Source organism: Xyrauchen texanus, chromosome 42 (genome assembly GCF_025860055.1).
Source record: "Xyrauchen texanus isolate HMW12.3.18 chromosome 42, RBS_HiC_50CHRs, whole genome shotgun sequence".
Classification (NCBI taxonomy): domain Eukaryota; kingdom Metazoa; phylum Chordata; class Actinopteri; order Cypriniformes; family Catostomidae; genus Xyrauchen; species Xyrauchen texanus.
The window spans coordinates 10,148,452-10,171,326 of NC_068317.1; the positions used below are offsets into that span (position 1 = coordinate 10,148,452).

The 22,875-nt window shown below is 35.8% G+C and overlaps 1 protein-coding gene across 3 annotated transcripts in view; it reads left to right on the forward strand.

The window, feature by feature from the left end:
• LOC127635303 (partitioning defective 3 homolog) overlaps positions 1 to 22,875 on the forward strand; it is a 605,753-nt gene that overhangs the window by 280,340 nt on the left and 302,538 nt on the right. For all 3 annotated transcript variants that reach the window (XM_052115228.1, XM_052115230.1, XM_052115229.1), the window contains exons 6-7: positions 14,930 to 15,024; positions 16,657 to 16,740. In XM_052115228.1, the coding sequence (XP_051971188.1) occupies positions 14,930 to 15,024; positions 16,657 to 16,740 (179 nt within the window). The remainder of the gene's footprint in view (positions 1 to 14,929; positions 15,025 to 16,656; positions 16,741 to 22,875) is intronic.

Here is a 22,875-nt window from a genome sequence, read left to right on the forward strand (position 1 = left end):
ACTGTGTTTTGTCCATTTACACAAAGCAATGTATATTCATGTTTACTTGCTGTCATTCATTGGGTTAAAATGATGCCACCTGTTCTTTAAGTATGTAAGACCACACCAATTAACATCACACACACACACACACACACACACACACACACACACACACACACACACACACACACACACACACACACACACATCCAAAAGGCCTCCTCTGATCCCAATTCTAGAGCTCCATAAGAAAGTAATAGACCAGAGGCCACACACAAACATAAAAAATAAATAACAAAAAATAAATAAATACTATGAGTTATAACAAGATAGATTGTATACGGCTGCAAGCAATCTTACTAATCTGATAAATGGCCTGTCCGTTGTGACGATCTACCAAAATTAGGTTTGTCAAGCTGGATTTCCACTAAATTATTTTCCAGGACAATATGAAATGTCCTCATTCAGGAGCATATGCTACATTGAGTTGAATCAGACATTGTTCTTCAGAAGATTAATCATCAGACAGAGTGACCCTCCTTTAGATAACCGGCTGGCATTAAAATCTTGGTTTGTCCTTAGCTGGCCTTTTCCTTCTAATCTAAATTGCAAATGAGTTATTAGGGGTGTGTGCAAAAGCAAGCATTGCCATTGCTCATGCGTTTAAAAATTAGGGATCATCCTAAGTGTTAAACTGCGTTGTGTAACTCGTCCTGCACAATCTGTTGTGTGGACAATGAATGATTGCTTGATGGCTTGTTAAGAAGACAAGTGCATTCACTTTCCTAAGTGATTAGACATACAATCTTTGCCTGGATGTGAAACTGGTGGAAAATCCCATAGACTTTAATTAAAGGTGGGATTAGAGCCATATTAATGTACCGGAATATCATAGAGTTTTGCAATGTAGTCATTCGGGTAATCTGGGTAGAGTTAAAAAAAAACTGCATTTCTTTTGACTTCATTTAATCAATTACAACTAAAAATAACTTGATTTTGGGGCCACACTATGGCCACTTATCTTGGAAACTGGAACTCCCATGTGCCCATATGGTTAACAGCACTTTCCGTTTCAACCACTGGGAGCAGTGGTTCAGATTTTGGTAAGCACAGACCGATTTCAGCACAAAAATTTTAACCTACTTTCGCCAAATTCACAGTGAAATCAGTCTGGACTTGGAGATGGGTTCTTTAGTCAGTTAGCAACCACCCAACAACACCCTAGATACCCAGACTGTCATCCATTCAGTGGTTCTCAGTCTTTTTTGGATGAACACCCCCCTACTGCATTCTCTTACATCTTACATCTTTCTCTTACTCTTTCTATTTCATCGAAACATATTTTAATATATTTAGCATTTACAAATGTACATTTATTTATTTATTTTATAGTTTTAACAGTGGTATTTGTAACAAGACCATAATAAACACATGGAAGCATGGATCTTCTTCACTAACATGGTTAGATGCAACACGATTTCTATAAAACAAACTATGGAATTTTTGTAATTATAAAAAGTAGGCCTACCCTAAACACATTTATAAGTTGTAACAATAATTATATTCCCTCACTCCCCTAATGCAGCCTACTAAATATTTAATAGAGCTGAAGCAGTGATCTGATAATATTTATTATGAATCTTTTTCTGCCTAAAGCACAGTTAGTTTTACTATTGTAAATTCAAGGTTGGTGATGTAGAATTCTGTGCTGAATTCAAATAGTTTTTGTGTCTCAGAGCTATGCGTTTAAGAGCTCAAGACCAGTCTGCAAGTAAAAAATGCACTTGGTTTGCACTTGTGCTGCTCTGTCCATTGAGCCATATCCATCTACAGAGCCATACAGGTGCATTAGTTGAGGTTGTGACTCCACTTGTCTATTTGACGCCACTAATTAAGATACTTCAGATGCGTCACTAGAATTCAAAATTAGAGGACCATGGTACGAATGTGTACCAGCCCGTATAATGGAGAACTAATATCCTCCAAGCCTAGATAAATGTTTTAATGCAAAATGGATCTAGATGATAGATTTGATTAAAATGACTGATAATGTATGAGGACACATTGTGGAACTCTAAAATTTTAAGTAAAGTATTAGTGTGAGTCAAAGTTCAGAGGTCTGAGTCAGACATTTACATCCCAGTCCATTTTACTCTTTAATATTTGTATTTTTCTCTTTAATGTCAGATTCTTAGCACATCAGACAAAAATAACTGATGCGTTACTGTAAAGCCAAAATTAGCGTTCCGTTTCTCCTTTATCCCTTTTATCTAATGTCTTTATGATCTCAGGTTTGTGTTGCTTTTTGTAATCACACATATGCTCAGTGACCTTCAAGGCTTAGAGACAGAGTTAAAGAGACGATCCTCCCTCTTAATCACCTCTAAATTATGATTAATCATGGAAAAGCAGCCATGAGTATGCAATATGTTCAGCTCAATGGATTGCAGGGCTTTTTTTCGCCTTTTCCGTCTCTGTTTCCCTATTTACAGAGATGAAAAATTGGGAATATGCTTTGGTCTAACTTACCAACCAACATGGATTCAGTCTTGCTGTCCCTTAGAAAAGTGCCATGATTTTACGATGTTGTTTTGGACATGGGCAATGCCATTTTTATTTTTATTGTTTTTATTTTTGACTCTACAATGATGGTTAAACCATCGTACATTGGAGTAACATGTAAAAGCAATGGTATGTGATTATGGCATTATACCATTCTATACCATATAGCTCATTTCGCATAGGCGTAGCCCATTTCATAATATGTTATTATTCAAAACCATGATGTAGGGGAGACTGGGGCTAGTTGTCTTCCTTTTACTCCAGTTAATAATAGTATGATTATGTTTTGAAAATCAATATCGGTTTCGAGCACATACCTCAAAGACTTGACAACAAAAATGAGCATTACCATATTGAACATTACGACTAATATTGCCCATAGTATATCAGTGTACTGTACCATGGAATTACAATCTGATACTATCACTGTGCATGTTACCGCCACAGCATTTTTTTTTTAAACTATGATTAAAACTATGAGCTGAATGAGGGCAATTTTAGACCTAGGATCAGTTAATTGTGCACACAATGCTGACAAAACAACTACAAAAATATTTTTTTGCCCCAATATGTGTTAGTGTCAATACTCCTAACAACTTGATATCATACTTTAGAGGTCGAACATTCCTACAAAGCGAAACTCTGGTTCCGTCCAACTGTCATCCCATACTTCCTAAACTGGCCCCCTCACCATGAGGAAATCACTTCAAAAGTGGCCTCAGACAAAAGCAGGCAGTGATAACTTGATTTTCAATAATTCATGTGCTCTTAAACCTCTGTGCGGCATGAGAAAGTATTCCTGCCTGTGGTTATTGATGAAGGCATGTCAGTTAAAGGCTCTGGCTTCTTAAGGTTTTATTATTGACTAAATGATTGATTTAAACCCTCAAAATTAGCCAGCCTAATTTAATAAAAGTGCAATCTACCGATACTGCAGCCCTACTGAAGCGTGTTGTGGCATTGATAAATATGCCCATGCATGTATGAAATCACAGCTGACAGATGATGTATTCCAAGCAGATGCATTTCGTTGACTGAACGAACGATGAGAGAGTGAGAGAGAGACTTTGACATTTTGTCCATTGTCTCACGGCAGGTCATTCTTGCTAACTTCTCTCCTTGATCTAGACAAATGTGAATTAGCTCACGTATCTGATTTAATTTACTTAAAAGCATTAAGAACCTGTTTGGCTTTAATTCGCTCAAAGTAATCTTCGGCCGAGCCAAAGTTTTATACATCATTAGCAGCGTCTTACAAAAAACGAAGGATGAGACAGATTTAAAGGGAGTTGATGCCTTTGTTGATTTAAACGAAGGAAAATAAAGAGTTGAAATTGCAGTGGCTGAAATAAATGTGGCTTTGCTCATTGGATTACAGGATGCAATATTTCAACTTTCGATATGGGATTTGTTTATGAGTTACTTTTGCTCATATATAGTTAGGGATTTGAACAAACCCATACCAAAGTTTTGGCATGTAAGGGAGCGTTCATACCAAATGTGATTTGTGTGTCCATCTCTGCTGTTTTTAAATAGTTTTTCTATGTAAACATGCCTTAGACCTTTGACTATCGCCTAGCGCCTGGCTGCTTTTCTCAGCATCTCGCGCAGGAGTGCCACATTTTTCACGGAGCTATATCAAGATAAAAGAACGTCAACTTTTATAATCACATCTCGAGACTTTTCAAAGCTCACCTCTTTTAGTGCAGTTTTCCCTGTATACATGTAAATTAAGCTGATATAGGGTTTTACATTTCTGTTCTATGCAGATCTAGTTCTGTCAGAGCCTTCAGCGGTGTGCAATTGTTTAAAACTGCTGAAAACAGAAAAATCTATAAATTAATAATAACAAAAAAAGAACCAGTGAACACATCATATTTCATGTGCCGAGCTTGTTTTGTCTGAAATAAAAGTGCTAGAAATGCTGACTCACTCTTCACTGCCTGAGAGCAAGTATGCCACTCTTTGAAGCCTCATTCTTGACCCACAGGTGATGTTACGGACTAATATGAAAGTGCCGGAAACATGTGTTCAGATCTTAGAAATATTACTATCCCTCCCCCTTCCCACCATAGGCAAACCCATGAGCCCACCCGCAAACTGACAGCTCTCTGAAACAGGGTCACTCACCTATCAGTGCTTGCCAAACAGCTGAGCTGAGTTTCCAGACGGGAGTAAAGTAATAATACAGTGGAGAGATGTCGCAGCTGATATTTCTGTCATTTACAGGATGATACTTTTGAAATGATTCACACTGTTGAATTACTCATTAAAGAGTCAACAAAAAGAAATCCACACACCAAAGTAAAAAAGATGAAACAGGATATTTTACTGCAGACTTCTGAAAATATTAAGCCTATGCTTGTTTGTTGGTCTCAGCTGTCTTCAAGCCAGGTCAGGCTGGTCTGTTTGCTAGTTTTAGAAAGGTTTTGGGCACTTCCCAGCATGTCAAACTGGGACACCTGGTAGACCATCTCAAACCAGCTTAGATCAGTTTCTTTCTGCAGGGTAGTAAAAACATTACCATGTTATTACCATGTTTTTTGGACCTAGCATCAAGCACTACCATGTTTTTGGACATGTACCTTGGTAATACCATGGTTTTTTTGTTCCATGATATTTCCATGTTTTTGGACATAACATCATGTAATACCATGTTTTATGGAGCTGTACTGTAGTGTGTATATATATATATATGGTAACTCTGATAACCGCTCTGTACAATTGGGCTGGCACTGTTTTGCTGGCAAGATGGGGACCTACACAATATTAGGCAAGTAGTTTTAATGTTGTGGCTGATCGGTGTGTGTGTATATATATATATATATATATATATATATATATATATATATATATATATATATATATATATATATACACACACACACAAACACACTGTATACACATACAGGTGTGTACCATAGCACATCATGGTAATACCATGGTTTTTGATACGTCCTATAGTTTACCCATGTTTTTTAGTTTTTTTGCACATAGAATCATGTGATACCATGTTTTTGGGACATGTACCTTAGTAAAAATGTTTTTTGGACACAACATCATGTAATACAATGTTTTTTCTTTTTTTTTTTTTTACATGTAATGTGGTAATACTATATTTTATAAAAATGTACCATGGCAATAACATGTGTTTGGGCATGTATCGTGGTAATATCATGTTTTTTTAAATATACATGTTCAGTGGTATTACCATGATTTGGGCATAACATCATCTAATGCCATGTGTTTTGGAGCTGTATCATGGTAATACCATGTTTTTAGACATGCACCATGGTAATACCTTGTTTTTGTGCATGCACTGTGGTAACACTATGTTTTTCGGATATGTCCCATGTAATACCATGTTGTTGTTTTTTTACATATTCTTGGACATAGCGTCATTTAATAACATGTTTTGGATATGTTCAATAATAATACCATAGGTTTTAGACATGTACAATGGTAATACCATGATTTGTGTGTATGTATCATGGAAATACCATGTTTTTAGGGTATGCAGTGTGGTAATACCTTGCATTTTTGTATATGTACCATGTTAATGCCATGTTTGTTTTAATACAGTATGTACCATGTTAATTGTGTAACCATTTGAATACCATGATTTTTGGACATGTTTCATGGGAATACCATGGTATTCTTAGAAGTATGATGGATTATTCTGCAAATACCATTGTTATGAATAATCACTGAGTACCAAGTTATTTTTCAAAGTATCAAGGTATTGCAGTCGAATACCATCACTTTACAATGTCACAGTACTACTTCTTTTTTTGGTCAGTGTGGTAAGGGAATTTGGAGCAGAGTCTTTTTTGGAAACAATGAGAATTAAAGGATAATTGGCAATGAAAGATTTTCTTTTTCACTTTGGTGATATTTGTTTGTATTAATGGGTTGAATTGTATGCGTCATGACTGTTGAGGGCATTAAGTATACTCTGATGAAGAATAAGTTCATCTAAGATTTAATCAATGCACAAGATGACAGACATATTACACGGCCTGATGACAGGCGTGCTTTTAATGGATTTTACTGTCGCCTGTTAATATCCCATCTGACATGAGTCTATGAGCTGCTTATACAGAATGGGCTATACTTCATCTTTTGGCACTCCAAATAAACACAAATCAACCAGAGTGGGACAGTATTTATATTATTAGATTGCATTAGTGGGGTCATCTCCATGTCCAGTAATGACTTTAGCCATCATTTAGACCCTTTTAACGTTTATTTCCCCAACACAAATACAAATAAGCGTCTCGAAAATGCTGAGCTGTCTAATCCACTGGCTGTTGTAATGGGAATTGTTTAACGTTGGGTTGAAATTGCCACTGTGTTTGAGAGAGGACTTTGAAGAACCCAAGTCAAGTTCAGTTACATCAGTCTAATTCTCTTAAATGTCTAATTGGGGAAATAAAAGCTGCCCCTGAGTGACAGCTATACTATAATGGCATTTTGTGGTGCCTACAGTATGGCATTTCTCCATTTTAATTGGGTCTTTTGAACTGTTAAAATGAACCAAAAATAAAAACTGTCATAATTTACTCAACCTCACATTGTTCCAAACCAGTATAACTTTCTTTCTCACATGGAACACAAAAGGAGGTGTAAGGACAAACGCATTGGGTCCCAGTTGTGTATCAGCTACTGGCCCCATCCACTCTTGTTCCACCAACAGACCTTTACACTAGAATTTATGGACAGCGTTGTTATTTATTTGTGTTAGTCTAATTAGTTATGTTTGGTTTTTCCATGTTGCCTTTTTGGGTGTTTATCTCTTAAGGTAATTACCAACTTATATACGTAGTCAGGAACTAGACCGTGGTCACAATTATTAAAGGTTGTAAATATTTGGACAGTCATTGTTTGAAATACTTTGTGCAAATTGCTGACTTCCTTATATTTTCTTTATGGCATTTTTTCAAGCACTCTGTGATGGACAAAATATAGTCCTTCAGTCAGGTCTGGAGTACACAGCTACTGTGTTTGTTCAAAGATGTGAGGATATTTTCCACAAAATGGTGGTTCCTGAGAACATTATAGTGCGGAGAAAGAACAATGGTTGCATTTGTTCTGCAGTAGCCACACGTTTGTAGCTTTTCAGCTTTTTCTGGCCAAGAACCACCTACTTAGACAGGAAGAGACCATCTGACTAACCTGTCAGGCAACCGACCACATTTTGTTTGTTTTTATGTAATATTTTCAGGCAGGTTTATCTGATTACCATGCAATAATTTTCGCCACCAGTTGTACAGAAAGATACCATGGAAAGTTGTTAGTAATTGTGTTCACATGAACAATAGTGAGCATGATTTTGAATGTAAAACTTTTGCTTTATATGTAAATTTTTTGAGCACTGAAGGTTAGGTTTTGGCTTGGGGTTTGGGTTAGGGCTTATGGTTAATAAAATATGCATTCCTGTTGGCTCTACTGTATTACATAATTTACAGCTATTTATACAACTTGTTTTTGGAACCACTCTGTGGACATTTCATCCGGAAACTGGAGCTCACTCACACCCATACTTGCAACAATACTTCCAGCTTTGACCACTGGGGGCAGTAGTTTGAATTTCTGTAAGCACAGACCCATTTCAGCTGAGAACTGTCTGCCTACTCTCGCCGAATGTGATCAATCAGGCACCTTGATCCGGATATATTGCCTAATGCCAGCCAATTAGATTGGAACAGCCAATGTTTCCACTTTGTGTGAAATATGGATCAGACTGCTAGTTAATGGAGATTTGTTTTGTCACCGCTGTCACCGCCGGTCCTTACTAATATACTAAGGTTGTTCACGAGGTCAGTACACCTTCTTGCTGCAGACCTGAACTTTAATCTCACCAGCTGGGTGTCTGTTGGTTACTGCAGGGCTATATCTGGAGTATGTACAACATCTGCAAATCAAACCCTTTCTAATCCAACTTACCTCTGGAAAACTCAGTCCAGCTCCTTGCGAGCCAGCAGTCTCTCAATGTGACAACCTCCTGTATCTGCCAGGAACAATAATCTAATGCACTGTCTGTCTAATTGCCAGTTTTGTAACCTCTGGCTTCCTGTAACTGCTTCACTGAGTGGCTCCTGGACTTCACTCAAGCGCCCATACGCACACCAACATGCACATACACATTATTTTTAGCCATTACATTTTGGTTAACATCTCGATCATCCAAATGACAGTAGTGGATTAAAACCTTGAAGGAATAGTTCAATATATATTTCCAGATTAGGTGATTTTGATTCGCAAGCTTTCGATTAAGTTTAGGAATGCACTGATACCACTTTTTCTCTTCCGATTCCGATATCAGAAATCTCAGTATCGGCCGATACCGATTCAATACCAGTTTTGTTTTTTGGCATAATCAGTTTAGAATATCTTTACATTATTGTGTGGAACAAATTGGTGAGTACTCTTTAATATGTAAATAAACACAAACCTCTAACTACACATTATTTCAATATAAATGTATAGCTTATTAAGAAACAATTTAATAACTATTATACTGGATAATGCAGCAGCAAAATTAACAGAAATTCCAGTATAAGTCAGTAGAAAAGGAGTTTTTTTTTTGTTGTTGTTGCAACATTTCTTCAAGTTGTATCTGGACTTTAAAAGATTCAGATCTCTTTTTGTTAATTTAGTTGTAAGATATCGGCAAATTTTTCATTTACAAAGTTATTTTTTGGAACCCATTCAACATAAATATTATTATCATTTGTAAACAAATCATAATATTGTATAATAGTAATATATAGTAGTATATCTCAATCGTGCACCTTTAACTTTTAAACCCTCATGCTTTTATTTTGACATTCTGAATTCTCCAGGAAGTCCTGGATGTGTCTGTTTGTAGGCAAGTTCACAGCAGGTTAATTCGCTTCATATTTAAATTCTGGTAAAATGCACCTCCAGTGCTGTTCTGAACGCATATTAAAAGTGAACCGAACTATTGAGCATCTACATCTGAGATGTTGTTCGTTAGTAGCACTCAAATATTGCACACCGCTGTGAAAGCTAAGAATAGCCACAAGTGTGTGTGTAAACAGAGCAGCACCTGGTTCTCCAACACAGCTTTTTTGATTCACAGAGCTACTGCACGTCTTCAAGTGGCTTTGAATAAAATGCATGAGTCACATGAACTACTTTAATTGTGCTTATATGGTTCTTTTATGTCTTTTTATGAGCTTGACAGTAATGAACATGACTAACATGACTGATTTGGATCGGGCACGTCTGACTGATACCCGATCCGTCTAAAAGCTTCAGTATCGGAGACTATACCGATCCAGGTATTGGATCAGTGCATCCCTAAGTAAGATGCAATCTGATTTCTATTCTGATTTATGTATTTTACAGATATAAATAATGTCCATTTAATGTACATATGAAAGAAATTTCTCTCCGCTATTGCTTTTAAATATACCATGAATCTGCTAACTTTACATTACAACTAATGTTGGGTTCGACTCCGAGTTGAGTCCGAGTCCAAAAGGGGACAAGTCTAACACAAGACCAAGTCCATAACAGGCAGAGTCCAAGTCATGTCTGAATGAATCTGATCATGAATCTGAATTAAAATTGTAACCATAAACTCAACATCAATATGTTAAGCTTAACTAAGAAAAACAGTTTGACAATATGAATGTAACAAAAACACCTCTGTTGCATTTCATATTCACATGTTATGATTAGTTTCCTGCTGAACAGTCTTCAAAGTGGTTTCAGAATAAAAGCATTTGCTTTAGGTGTATGAAGACAAAAATGTCCTTCAACACAATTCTTATTGTGTTCTGTTGACTTTTTTCACTTATTTGTTAATTTTCCCCTCCACTCAAGCATAGCGTTAGTCAGACCAGACCAGTGTTATTATTATACATGTATATGTAATTAATGTGTTTAATACGTTTAATGAATGGTAATATTAACATTTAATAATGCCCATAAAATTAAAATTGAAAGTAAAAACAGAAAATGCCATTAGAAATGTATTTTTATTCTACTAAACTTCACACTTTTCAGTCCTCTTGCTGTGTCCAAACATAGCCTACTTCCCCACAGTTAAGATCAATTTCTTTGACAAACTCTCCTTGAGCTGACGTGTGGTTTTTTTTCATGTTATATTTAGTATGGATAACAGGTGAATAGAGACTTCTCCCCTCACTTGTGTACTTCATTGTATTTTCTGACGTTTTTTTCCATTGAAATGCAAGAACCAGCTTTATAGGTAACACACAGAGGTTGCAGTACAAATTTAAAATTGACTGAGTTTTACCATTTCAATCATGGTCTATTTAATCTGTCATATTAGTTTAAATATCCCTAATTCGTAGCATATTTGATTTTGCCTCGATATAGTAAACATTTTCAGTTAGAAATGGCTTTGCATAGTATTGCGAGTCTGATAAAACATTTGTTCTATTTAATAATTTGCGGAGTTGGGGAACACACTTTTGAAGTGTACTTAGGTTATTGATGTTTCTGGATGAGAGTGGCAGAGCATGTGTGGCGAATGGCGATCTCTTTCCCGCACACACATACAGGACGCGCGCGGGCGAGAGTGATAGAGAAAGTATTTTGAAAGGGTGCGTGCTGATGCTCTCAGCCAGAATAATCACACTTAAGGACATATACATGTGAAAACTGATGTGCAGTATCAAATACACAGAATGTATGATAATACTGTGAAGACTGTAGAGAGCACATCATTATGAAGATTAATGAAAAGGGTTGTTTCAAAGGGGGGGCGTGACCCTAATACATTTGAGAACCCCTGCTTTAGGCAATTAGCCAGCTAGCTTCTGATAGGCTAATTGAAGTCAATTTTAGGTATACCAGTGGACGTATTTTAAGGCCTACCTTCAAACTCAGTGCCTCTTTGCTTAACATCATAGGAAAATCAGAAGAAATCAGCCAAGACCTCAGAAAAACAATTGTGGACCTCCATCAGTCTGGTTCATCCTTGGGAGCAATTTCCAAATGCCTGAAGGTACCACATTTATCTGTACAAACAGGAGTATGCAAGTATATATACCATGGGACCATATAGCCATTATACCGCTCAGGAAGGAGACGCATTCTGTCTCCTAAAGATGAACGTAGTTTGGTGCGAAAATTGAAATCAATCCCAGAACCACAGTGAAGAAAAAGGAGAAAACAGATAGACAAGTATCTATATCCACAGTAAAAACGAGTCCTATATTGACATAACCTGAATGGCTGCTCAGCAAGGATAAATCCACTGCTCCTATAGTTTGAAAGTGCACATGGGGACAAAGATATAACTTTTTGGAGAAACATCCACTGGTCTGATGAACCAAAAATGTAATTGAAATGATGTTGTGTGGGTGCTTTGCTGCAGGAGGGACTGGATATATTGAAGCAACTTCTCTAGAAATCAACCAGGAAGTTAAAGTTTAGTCGCAAATGGGTCTGCCAAATGAACAATGGCCCTAAGCATACCTCCAAAGTTGTGGCAAAATGGCTTAAGGACAACAAAGTCAAGGACAGGAAATTTGTGGCAGAACTGAAAAAGTGTGTGAGAGCCTATAATTTAAAGGAAATACTACCAAATACAAACAAAGTGTATATAAACTTCTGACCCACTGGGAATATGATAAAAGAAATAAAAGCTGAAATAAAAAAATCTCTATTATTCTGACATTTCACATTCTTAAAATAAAGTAGTGATCCTAACTGACCTATGACATGGAATGTTTTCTACAATTAAATATCAGGAATTGTGAAAAAACTGAGTTTAAATATATATGGCTAAGGTGTATATAAATTCTTAATTCAACTGTATATGCCATTCAATTGTTATTTATTTGATTTGATATAAAAAAAAGGTGTGTGGTCCATCACTGGGGTGATACAATTAAGGGAACCTTTTCTGTACTTCTAGTTAATATTTATCACTTGTTTTTGGTACAAACTTTGTGTTCATCTGAGGGCGGTACCTTTTTGTCTTCTTAATATATATGTACCCAAAACAAGAGTACCACCCCAGTGATGGACAGATTGTTGCTTGTGTCACTGTCTGTGCCTAAATGCGTCTCTGCTGGCAGGTGTGCAAAACTGGGCAATGCAGCATTTGGCATCCAGCCTCTTTTTCTCGGTCTGTCATTACACATGCTACTAGAGGCAAAGTGACAATTTCTGTTGTGTGTGAGTGACTTTGTGATAGGATCCAGTCTCTGCTTTCCATAAGTGCCTGTACCAGCTCCCAGGGGCCAATGTGATGCTCCCCAGCCCTCCAACTTCTCTCTTATTGCTAATAAGCTCATTCCTCTGGTAGCAGACAGCAGAATTCACAGCTGAATAGAGACACTCCAGCACAGTTTCATTGACGTCACAAAACATTTCACTCAACCAACATCTACTTTATTACTTTTTTTTTTTTTTTTTTGTAATATTAGCAGCTAGTGTTATGAGAGTTAATAACAGTTGCTGATGAAAACATGTGCAATGTGAACATGGGCTCTCTATGCTGTCTAAACATGATCACAGGCAACACAAAATAAATATAGAGTCAAGGGCAATCTTTGTGCTCTATAAATATATTTTCTCTTTTACAGACGAATCTCAGAAAGTGTCCAAGTCATATTTCACCCCAAATCAAAAGGGAAAATCAAAAGATTATAAATAATAATAATAATAATAATAAGTATTATTATTATTATATTTAGTTTTTTAAATAACATTTAAACGTATGTTAAAACAATATAAAATATGTTATATTATTGTTTTTATTATTATTATTAATATTATTTTTTTTATTTTAGAATAGCATTTATATGCATATTAAAAACAATAAGATATGGTTTATTAATAATATTTTATTATTTCAAAAACCCAGCCATTTATATAGAAAACAATGCAGTGGGCAGCATGTAGCTACTGTAAATCAATGACAGTCAACTGTAAATGTTTATCAGAATAAGGTAACAGACCCGTTGCTGCTTTTCCTCAGGTTCTCTAATATAGCTCCACTCTTTCTTTAACCTCTACAACAAAAAAACAACAACAACAAAAAAAAGAGACAGAGAAAATAAGGCTCCAGTCATGCTCTTCATCTGACAGATGCGTGTGGTTGAGGGTGACTGTTAAAAAAGCTGAATGCATCTACATATAAAGACAGAGAAGCGCTTATTTAGATGTGCTTGACATTTCGGTGAGAGGGGAAGGTTAAGGGTGAGACCGTTGGAATATTAATATCTGTGGCTAACAAACCATTGCAGGCTCTTGCCTCGTGTCTAGACACTCACTTGGCATTGGAAATGAGCCACAGCTGAGAATTTGTGTGGAATTAAAGTGGGAAGTATATTCAGTTGTCATTAGATTTGCTTGATTAAGGGATTTTTTTGTTTTGTTAATGAGTACAACAATTTTAGAAGAATAAGGAAAGTTTGTCATCTTGTCATGATAAACTTCCTAGAAGAGTGGAAACCGTTATAGCAGTACAAATATGGGTCTTGAAGACACACCCACCTGCTGGCGATGCCAATCAGAAGATGGGGACACAACTACATTTGTTGGTGATGTGTTAAGATCCAATAATTTTGGTTGAGAGTTCAGAGGATTATATGTAACGTATAGAGCACTTAGATTTCATTTTGCCCAGACTCTGTATTTTAGATGATGGTGTGGTCATTAATATAGGGGATTAATACATAAACAATTTTTGTTTTGTTTATGAGATGGGCAGGGTAACGGCATTTGAGGAGATGTCATGTTGAATGCTAGGCAGCCTGGATGGGAAGGGATTTAGTTCATATAATATGATTCCACATTTTCTGTTATGTCTGTTTGGCTTGTTGTATGGAATCAATAAAAATTGTTAATAACCAAAAATTATATGGTATGTTGTCTGGGTGTCCACACTTTTGTAGACACAGTTTTTGGCCATGTAGTGTGTTTCATACAAACCCTGTTGTTTGCCACAATTTGACAAAACCTTTTTGTTGTGCATTTTTAGAAGAATCATAAATGACATCTGTACATATCGGACGTGTCAAAAGGAAGAGAAATAGAAAGACAGAGAGATGGAAATTAGATAAAAGAAAAAGAAACAAATGGGCCTCTATACGCAACCATTTCCTTATTCGATTAGCAGCAGACCTGAGCCAGGCTGACCTCACGCTGACTGATTGAATATGAGCAATCGATTACTGACATATTTTCCAAGGCACGCTCTGTAGTCACAGATGCACCAGGCCAGAGTCACCCTGATTTAAAATGGTGGCCATTACGGTCATCTTTCACTGAATTAGATTAGAGAAGGAATCGGGGGAAGCCAAAGAGCAAGTGGTTTATGTAAGATGTAAGGTAGGTCCATTCTCATGTTGTGTTTGTCTTTGGTGTTCCACAGGAAGAAGAGGAGGAGGAGAGAGGTGATGGAGGAAAGAACGGGAGGATAGAGCCAGTGGGAAGAGCAGACTCCTGTGTAGAATCAGCCTCACTTGAGTAAGTTTTCATAGGAAGAACCTTATTTTTGGTTTTCTTCCTTTCTGTAAACCTCACTTGTGTATTCTACAAAAGACAAGAAATACATTTTTCTGTACTTAAAGGGGCCATGACAAGTGAAATTCAATTTTCTTTTATCTTTTCACATGAAAGAGGTCATTGTACTACAAAAAAAATAAAAATATACTGTAAGTTTCAGAACTCAAAACTTTCTCATCACTGCTAAAAGAGCATTTGTAAAACTACTCGTTCTGTACTTCTTCCACATTGTGATGTCACACTGTGGTAAACATTTGCTTCTGACTGCCTGCACAACAACAAATCAATGCCTACTTTACCTTATTACTTTTGTAGCCCTGCTCATTAGTGGTGAGCAGATAGCTGTCAAGAAGTGAGCACGTCTGTCAAGAAATGAGAGCCAATCATAACATTGGTCTTAAAGTCTTAAAGGAGAAGAAGCACCAAAACTGAGCTTTTCTGATAAAGGGTCAGAATGAGGGTGGAAAATTATCATGTTTTACAAATATATGACTGTCTTAAAGGGATTTGTCACCTTAAAAATGCACACAAGACCAAAGGCGATATCCAGAAAACTGTTCAAGCTACTTTTTTCCCATAAAACAGAAGCCAGTGGTTACCAGTTGCTTTCAAGCTCCAAAAACCAATAAAGTACCATGAAAGCAGTCATATGACTTTTGCACTATAATTTATATGAGTCTTCTGAAGCCATACAACAGCTTTATATGGGGAACAGACCGAAATGTAAGTATTTATTCTTTAAAAAAAAAAATATAATCTCTTCCAATGTGCCTCATGAAAGTACGCACCAGGTTTGGCTTCAATGATGTTAAACAATCACAACGGTGCACATTTGAATATGTGAAATTATGAAATAAATCACAAAGAAAGCAGTGAATAACGGCTTTTTCTGAATTCACCCAGTACCCAAATTGTGATCTCCTCATCACACAAAGTTATTAAATCTAGTACCCGCTTCTGCATGCTCACACTTGACACTATGTTTTTTTGTTATGTGCAAAATTACAGCCATGCCATTTTGATATATACCTCGTTTTGTGTTCCAAAACATCTTAAATGGGTTGAGTGACATGAGGGCGAGTAGGTGATGACAACATTGTAATTTTTGGGGAACTATTCCCAATTTTAAACTGGCTGGAGATAATTAAAATTCTCTACTATTCTAACAGTGCACGTTAACAGACAGCAACACTTCATCATTGCATGTGTCCTGTTTTTACCTATGTTTTTTTGTCCTCTTATTCAATGTAATCGTTGCCATATGTTTTTTGCTCAAGTATACTTTGCTCCCTGTTGGTAAAAGAGAACAAGCCTGCTGCAGGCCTCAATCTGATCTTAATCACTTAATTGAAGTGTCTAGTTGGGTCCTCCATCGACCCACATGTCTTAATGGCTCCTGGGGTTATAGATGGACTCATACCAGACTGGATCTAAACTAGCATTAGTTTCCACCCCAAGTGGTTCATAGCTACTCATACAGATTCTTACAACTAGTCATGCTGTCCAGTTCCCAATTTTTTTTATTTTTGCCTTTTCTTTGCTTAATTCTGTTTTGTTTCTCCTCACATTCCCCTCATTTGTCATTGTCTCTAGTGAAATGTTAAAGCTGGTTGAGGTGTCCAATGGCGGTGGGCCACTAGGAATCCATGTTGTGCCTTTCAGTACCAGAGACAGAAGGTAAATCTCTGCTAAAGTACAATGTATATATACACTGAACCAATTTTACCCCTGTATACTAATATAAATCTTCTACCCTTCATACGTATTTCCTCTTGCAGTCTTGTTCTTAAAGGACGGTCACATTTACCTTGCACGGTGGAATTTTGTGGGTGAAGAAGTTTTGGGCGGATGTTGAACGCGTGTGAAACCAGCAAAAAACTAAATGCCGAGCAGCCTCTTTTTAATGCTGCACTTTATGCTCTGGGAGAGTGAAGTTTAAAAGAAACTTGCCTTTATTGTTTTTACTTCTACGTCCATTGTGAATATTTAGTGTAGCTGTGTACGAAGCACCGCCTGCACAAAGGTCACTGGCAAACAAAGCAACTTTCTATTGGTCAACATGGCAAATTTGCTTTTCAAAGTTTACCAGACTTGAACTCCACGCAAAATCAAAAAGGGAAAATTATTCTTCATCAGTCCAAGTGCATTGCGAAATTGAGAGTCCCATTGAGATGACTGTATTTCGCCTGTTGAATTTTGCTGTGTACAGGTAAATGTGACCACGCCCTATAAGCTTGTGTGTAGAGTTTGACCGATGTATATATGTATATATTTAACATGTACAGTACATTGTCCACACTAATAACACATTGAAAGCGCGTTATTAAGCCATGTCCACACTAATAACACAATGAAAGCGCGTTATTAAGCCATGTCCACACTAATAACACATTGAAAGCGCATTTATTTATCTATGTTTGAACTTCTCATGCACACTGGAACAGGGGATTTCCCTCCACCAAGAACAGAGACTTTTGAAAACTCCTTCCATAATTGCATACTTTGGATAGTTATGACATCATAAACGCATGAAAGCGGATAAGTGTTTCAAAAATGAAAGTGGATAAGTGTTTTTACACAATAATAATAATAATAATAAAATGTCCCTAACCACAGAAGGTGTGTTGCCTGCTTTACGGGACTGTGTTAAGTTGTGTTGAATAATATAAAAAAAAAAAAAACATGATATATTTATGCACAGAAGCATTTGATTTCCAGTAACACTTAATAATACATTTAATTAATACATCATTAACAAACATGATATAATGCTTAACATATCATTAATTAATGTTTATTCAAATAGTTAGAAATATGAGATAATGCACGTTACTGTTTACCAAATTAATTTAATTAACATTTACTAATGATCTGTTAATAATTAGGTAATGTCAATTCAAATACTGTCAAATATTATTAAACTTTCATTCCTATATGGCTTTGCACTTTTTAACATCTACAAATTATTTTTAACAAATGTTCTGTAATTATTATTAGATCATTTGTACATCAAATGTACATTAACAAAATGTCTGTTAATCATTATATAGCATAACAAAAAATATTTGTAGATTTAAAAAATTGCAAACCCATATATGAATGAAAGCTTAATAACATTTGTTAATAAGTATTTGAATTTAGATTGCTTAATGCTTAATACAGATCATTAGTAAATGTTAGTTAAATTCATTAGTAAACAGTAACAAGCACATTATCTCTTATTTCTAACTATTTGAATGTACATAAACTAATGATTTGTAAGCATTATAAAATGTTTATAAATGATTTATTAATGAAAGTTATCATGAAGTTTTCTTACCTGTGGACACATTTGTTTTACCATTGTCAACATGCACCGTTGTCTATTAGTGTTTTATTAGTATTTAGTGGAACAGTGTAAATATCTGTAAAACTAATTCAAAATAATTATCAATCTGTTTTTACTAATGTGATTGTGTTTTAAACAATCGTCTACCCTTAATCCTCAATTGTGTCCTCTGCATCCTTCAGCCTTCATTTTTCTCAATGTGCCAACACAACAACTTTATTGCTGTAGAGAAAGCCTCAAACTGGCCAACTGAATTAATCTAAGTGGCTCCACCCAATTTGACTAAAAGCTCATCCATATCATGGGTCATTCCCAAATAAACCAACACTCATCCAAGGTCAGTTGATGAAATAAAATAAATAAATGATACAAGAGAAGTGCAAATAAATGAAAGTATTGCAAATCATCAGATTTAGTGGACTGTGACTATAAACGGATTTTCTGCGAGCTGTTGAATGCTTGATGCCATGAATACGTATGACCTTTTATCATCCATGCTGGCACATAAAACCGATGTCAGGCTAAATACATATATATATATATATATATATATATATATATATATATATATATATATATATATAAATGCTACTAGTCAAAACTTTTGAAACACTTGACTGAAATGTTTCCCATGATCTTAAAAATCGTTTGATCTGAAGGTGTATGTTTAAATGTTTGAAATTAGTTTTGTAGACAAAAATATAATATTGCCACCATAATAATTTATTTCATTATAAAACTAAAATGTAATAATAAAAAAAAAAAAAAAAAGTGTTTTGAAATTGATGACTTGGACCAAATAATAAAGAAAAGCAGCCAATAAGTGCCCAACATAGATGGGAACTCCTTCAATACTGTTTAAAAAGCATCCCAGGGTAATACCTCAAGAAGTTGGTTGAGAAAATGTCAAAAGTACATTTCTGCAAATTCTAGGCAAAGGGTGACTACTTTGAAGATGCTTTGAAGCTGATGTGTAGACATTTTATTATATTGTTAAATAATATATTTTAACATGTAGAATGGTTGAAAATTTATTATTTATTAAAAATAGAATCTCTAGAGTGTGACTGTTGTCCATATTCATTGTGGTGTCCAAAACTATCCTACCATGACCAACCTGCAGCTATGGGCCGTGCATTTTAAGTCTAGGCACTTCAGTACAATTCATACCATTAAGAAAACACAGTTTCACAATGAGTAAGATACTGTATGCCTATCATACATTATGTGGCAATCAACTAGTAATACCAATTGAAATTTTAAAAACACGTCCACACACCAAGTCTAGAACTTGAAATGAAACAATGCTCAAGAAAGTGTAATTGTAAATGCAGCATAACTTTTTTGTGAAATATTCACAAAATATTTCAACTCAATATCTCCGACCATAAATGCATTACATTCCCCAATATTCAGAAGATGATGTTTAAGAAAACAAAACTGCAATGCTCCCGTTAGCCTAGCAACCCAACTAATAAACATTGCTGCCGCGCTAATATGTGCTTCAGGTGTACGATTATCAAAAGATATATATAATAGTTTTATAAACCTGTTTCTGCAGGCATTTGTTAAACAAGCTTTAATATCATGTAATGTGTAAACAAACTCATTTATCGATATTACTTAATAAAGTGAATGTTTATCTCTTACTTTGTATATCTCCCTGAGTGTCGAAATGTTTGTGTGACATCATGCCCCTGCATCTCGGTGAAATCGGAGTTGAGGATTTCTGCACGAGCCTACAATTTCGTGACTTTAAGATGCATTCCATTGCACTTTTCCTAGTAGGAAGTTATAAAATCCAACTTTCCGAGTGGAATGCAGCATTGCTTTTCAAAACTTGATCCAACACTGAATTCTCCAGCAACCTAATTTACATTTAGAAAACTCCTGATGTTGCTATAACAACGCAAAAAAACTTACCAATTAACTTGACTTGAAAATCAGTCCTCCTTTCCTGTTTAATATATTAAGCAATCACACAGTCATGCAGAACATCTTGTGTTTTTAAATAAGGATCTCTTTCTCAGTGGCGATATCGGCAGTGATGATCTCGCACTCTTCGCTTTCAAATTACGTACATCACTTAAAGCGTGATTGTGTCACTCAAGGGCAGCTAGAAGTCCTCAGCCGGGACATATCCTAAAGATCACACCCACCAAGAACAAATAAATCAATCTGATTGGCTGATGAATCTGACATTAGTTGCTCATTCAATGCACTGTTGAGGGATACTGTGGAAATTCTGAAGGCCTGAGGGGTGGAGCTCAGACTCACGCACTGCTTCGGATTTATTCGTTTTTCTCTATTTGTTAGATTAATTAAGAGTGGAAAGTGATTAAAAATACATAGCAATAAGTTGATTGAGAATGAAAGGATGAAAAATATTTATTTATTTGGCATGTTAGGCCAGCAGAGAAGGCTTTGTTGGCCCTGAGAATTCACCACTTCCAACCTGTAAGCTATGGATTATTATTATACTATAGTAACAATACCATTCTTTGTGCTTTTAAAAGATTGCATATGTGTGTGTCCTTTCATTCTAGTTACTTTGCTTCTTAAAGAGTTGTCCTTGTCTTCATGTCATTGTATCAAACTCAGTGTTCTCAATTGTTACACTCTTGATACTCTACCTTATGACTAATCAGAACTACAGTAATGTCAGTAATCCCAACCCGAATATAATACCACACTTCAACGGCAGCAGGTCCATGATGACTTCATTAGCCCCTCTGCTAGTGTGATTTGTGGGAGGTGTTGAATGATATCTCATTAGCATCTTGATAGAGGGCACGGAGTTGACAGCAAGACCCCAGACAGTGAACTCTTAAAATGACCAGCGTCTTCACTCTGCCATCAGCTTGAGGCAGATGACATTTTGGAAAATTACATACACACACAATGTCTTGCTTAAACATAACTCTAATAACCACACGACCAGTGTTCATGGCAAGCAAGTTGGGGTCTAATTGCTCAGCATAAATGGATCCTGATTGCGTTGTTATTCAATAAAAGGCAGTGAATGAGAACAGGTGGTCTCTTTCTCGCTAAGACTACTGAGCCATCAGTCAAGTGACAAGCGATTCCGGTAATGCTGAAGTCATTGAGGGTGTTTAAATGCACATCGTTAATTTATGACTTTCAAAAAATATGCTTATTAAAAAAAAAATCATATTTTTCTCTGGTTTTGACATCAAAATGTAAATAGACATGCACACATTGAATAAGCCGCCAGAATGTCGGTAAAGGTGTTTAGAGTTAAATGGGAAAATTGGCAAAAAAAAGTTTTGAGTGGTTGTAGAGTATACAACTCTGAATTAATTTGCTGTTGTGGGCAGTATCAGCATAAATTATTTAAGAAAAGTAAAGTTGGTGAAATAAGTAATTAAATAAGTAAAGTAAGTACAGCTAATTATGTAAGACAAGTAAAAAATAAGTTAATAAGTTAATAAAGAAGTTAGTAAGCAAAGTAATTAAGTAATTCAAGTAAGTTAAGTTGGTAAAATAAGTAGGTAAGTCAAATAATTAAGTTAATTACATATGTAAAGTAATTAAGCAAAGGAAGTAGGTAAGTGAAGTAGCTCAGTAAAGTAATTAGTATGTTAGTTATTAAGTAAGTTAGTTAAATCTCTCATTATTAATTTAACCTGATGCCATACCAGATGTGTATGACTGTCTGTCTTCAGCAGATTTATTTTTAGAAGAAGCTAAAGCTCTGTCAGGTCCTTATAATGCAAGTACACGAGTGCTAAAGTGCTTCCTACCAGCAGTTAACACATCATGTAGCTGTCGCGTGATGTAAGCGCATCAGCCAGTTCACTCGAGAATTCGGAAAGGGCACTTATTAACAACAGAAGAAAGAACGTCACGTGAGAGTTCGGCCAAATGTAATTTTGGACCGTGAAAGTGCTGGCACCCGTGTACTTGCGTTGTAAGGACTCGACAGAACTCTTTCTTCTTCTAAAATATTTTTCATTAGTGTTCTGCTGAAGAAAGACAGTCATACACATCTGGGATGGCATCAGGGTAAGTGAATAATGAGAGCATTTTCATTTTTGGGTGAACTATTCCTTTAAGTCCTTAAAGTAAAGCAAGTTAATTAATTGAAGTAAATAAGTAAATTAAATAATACGTAATTAAATACATACGTAAAAGAAAATAAAGTGGAAGAACATGGCTGAAATTTGCTTTGAGTGTTCTATTCGGTGCCTGATCGGAAAAACTACAATATTGCTTGGATACTTATGTAGTTTTAATCATGAAATTACATGAATTACCAAATCAAGACCTTTGAGTTAATAGATTCAGTGTACTATGATCTATTCTATAGTTCTTATGTTGCATACTTTTACGAACGGTATGTGAATTGCCTTAGTCGTTTTTTTTGTTTTTTTAAGGAAATTAACAAATAGCCACAGCAGTTTCTAGATCAGTCTATTGGGAGTTTAGCTAATCCTCCTTCTTAATCTGTCTGTTGTGATAAG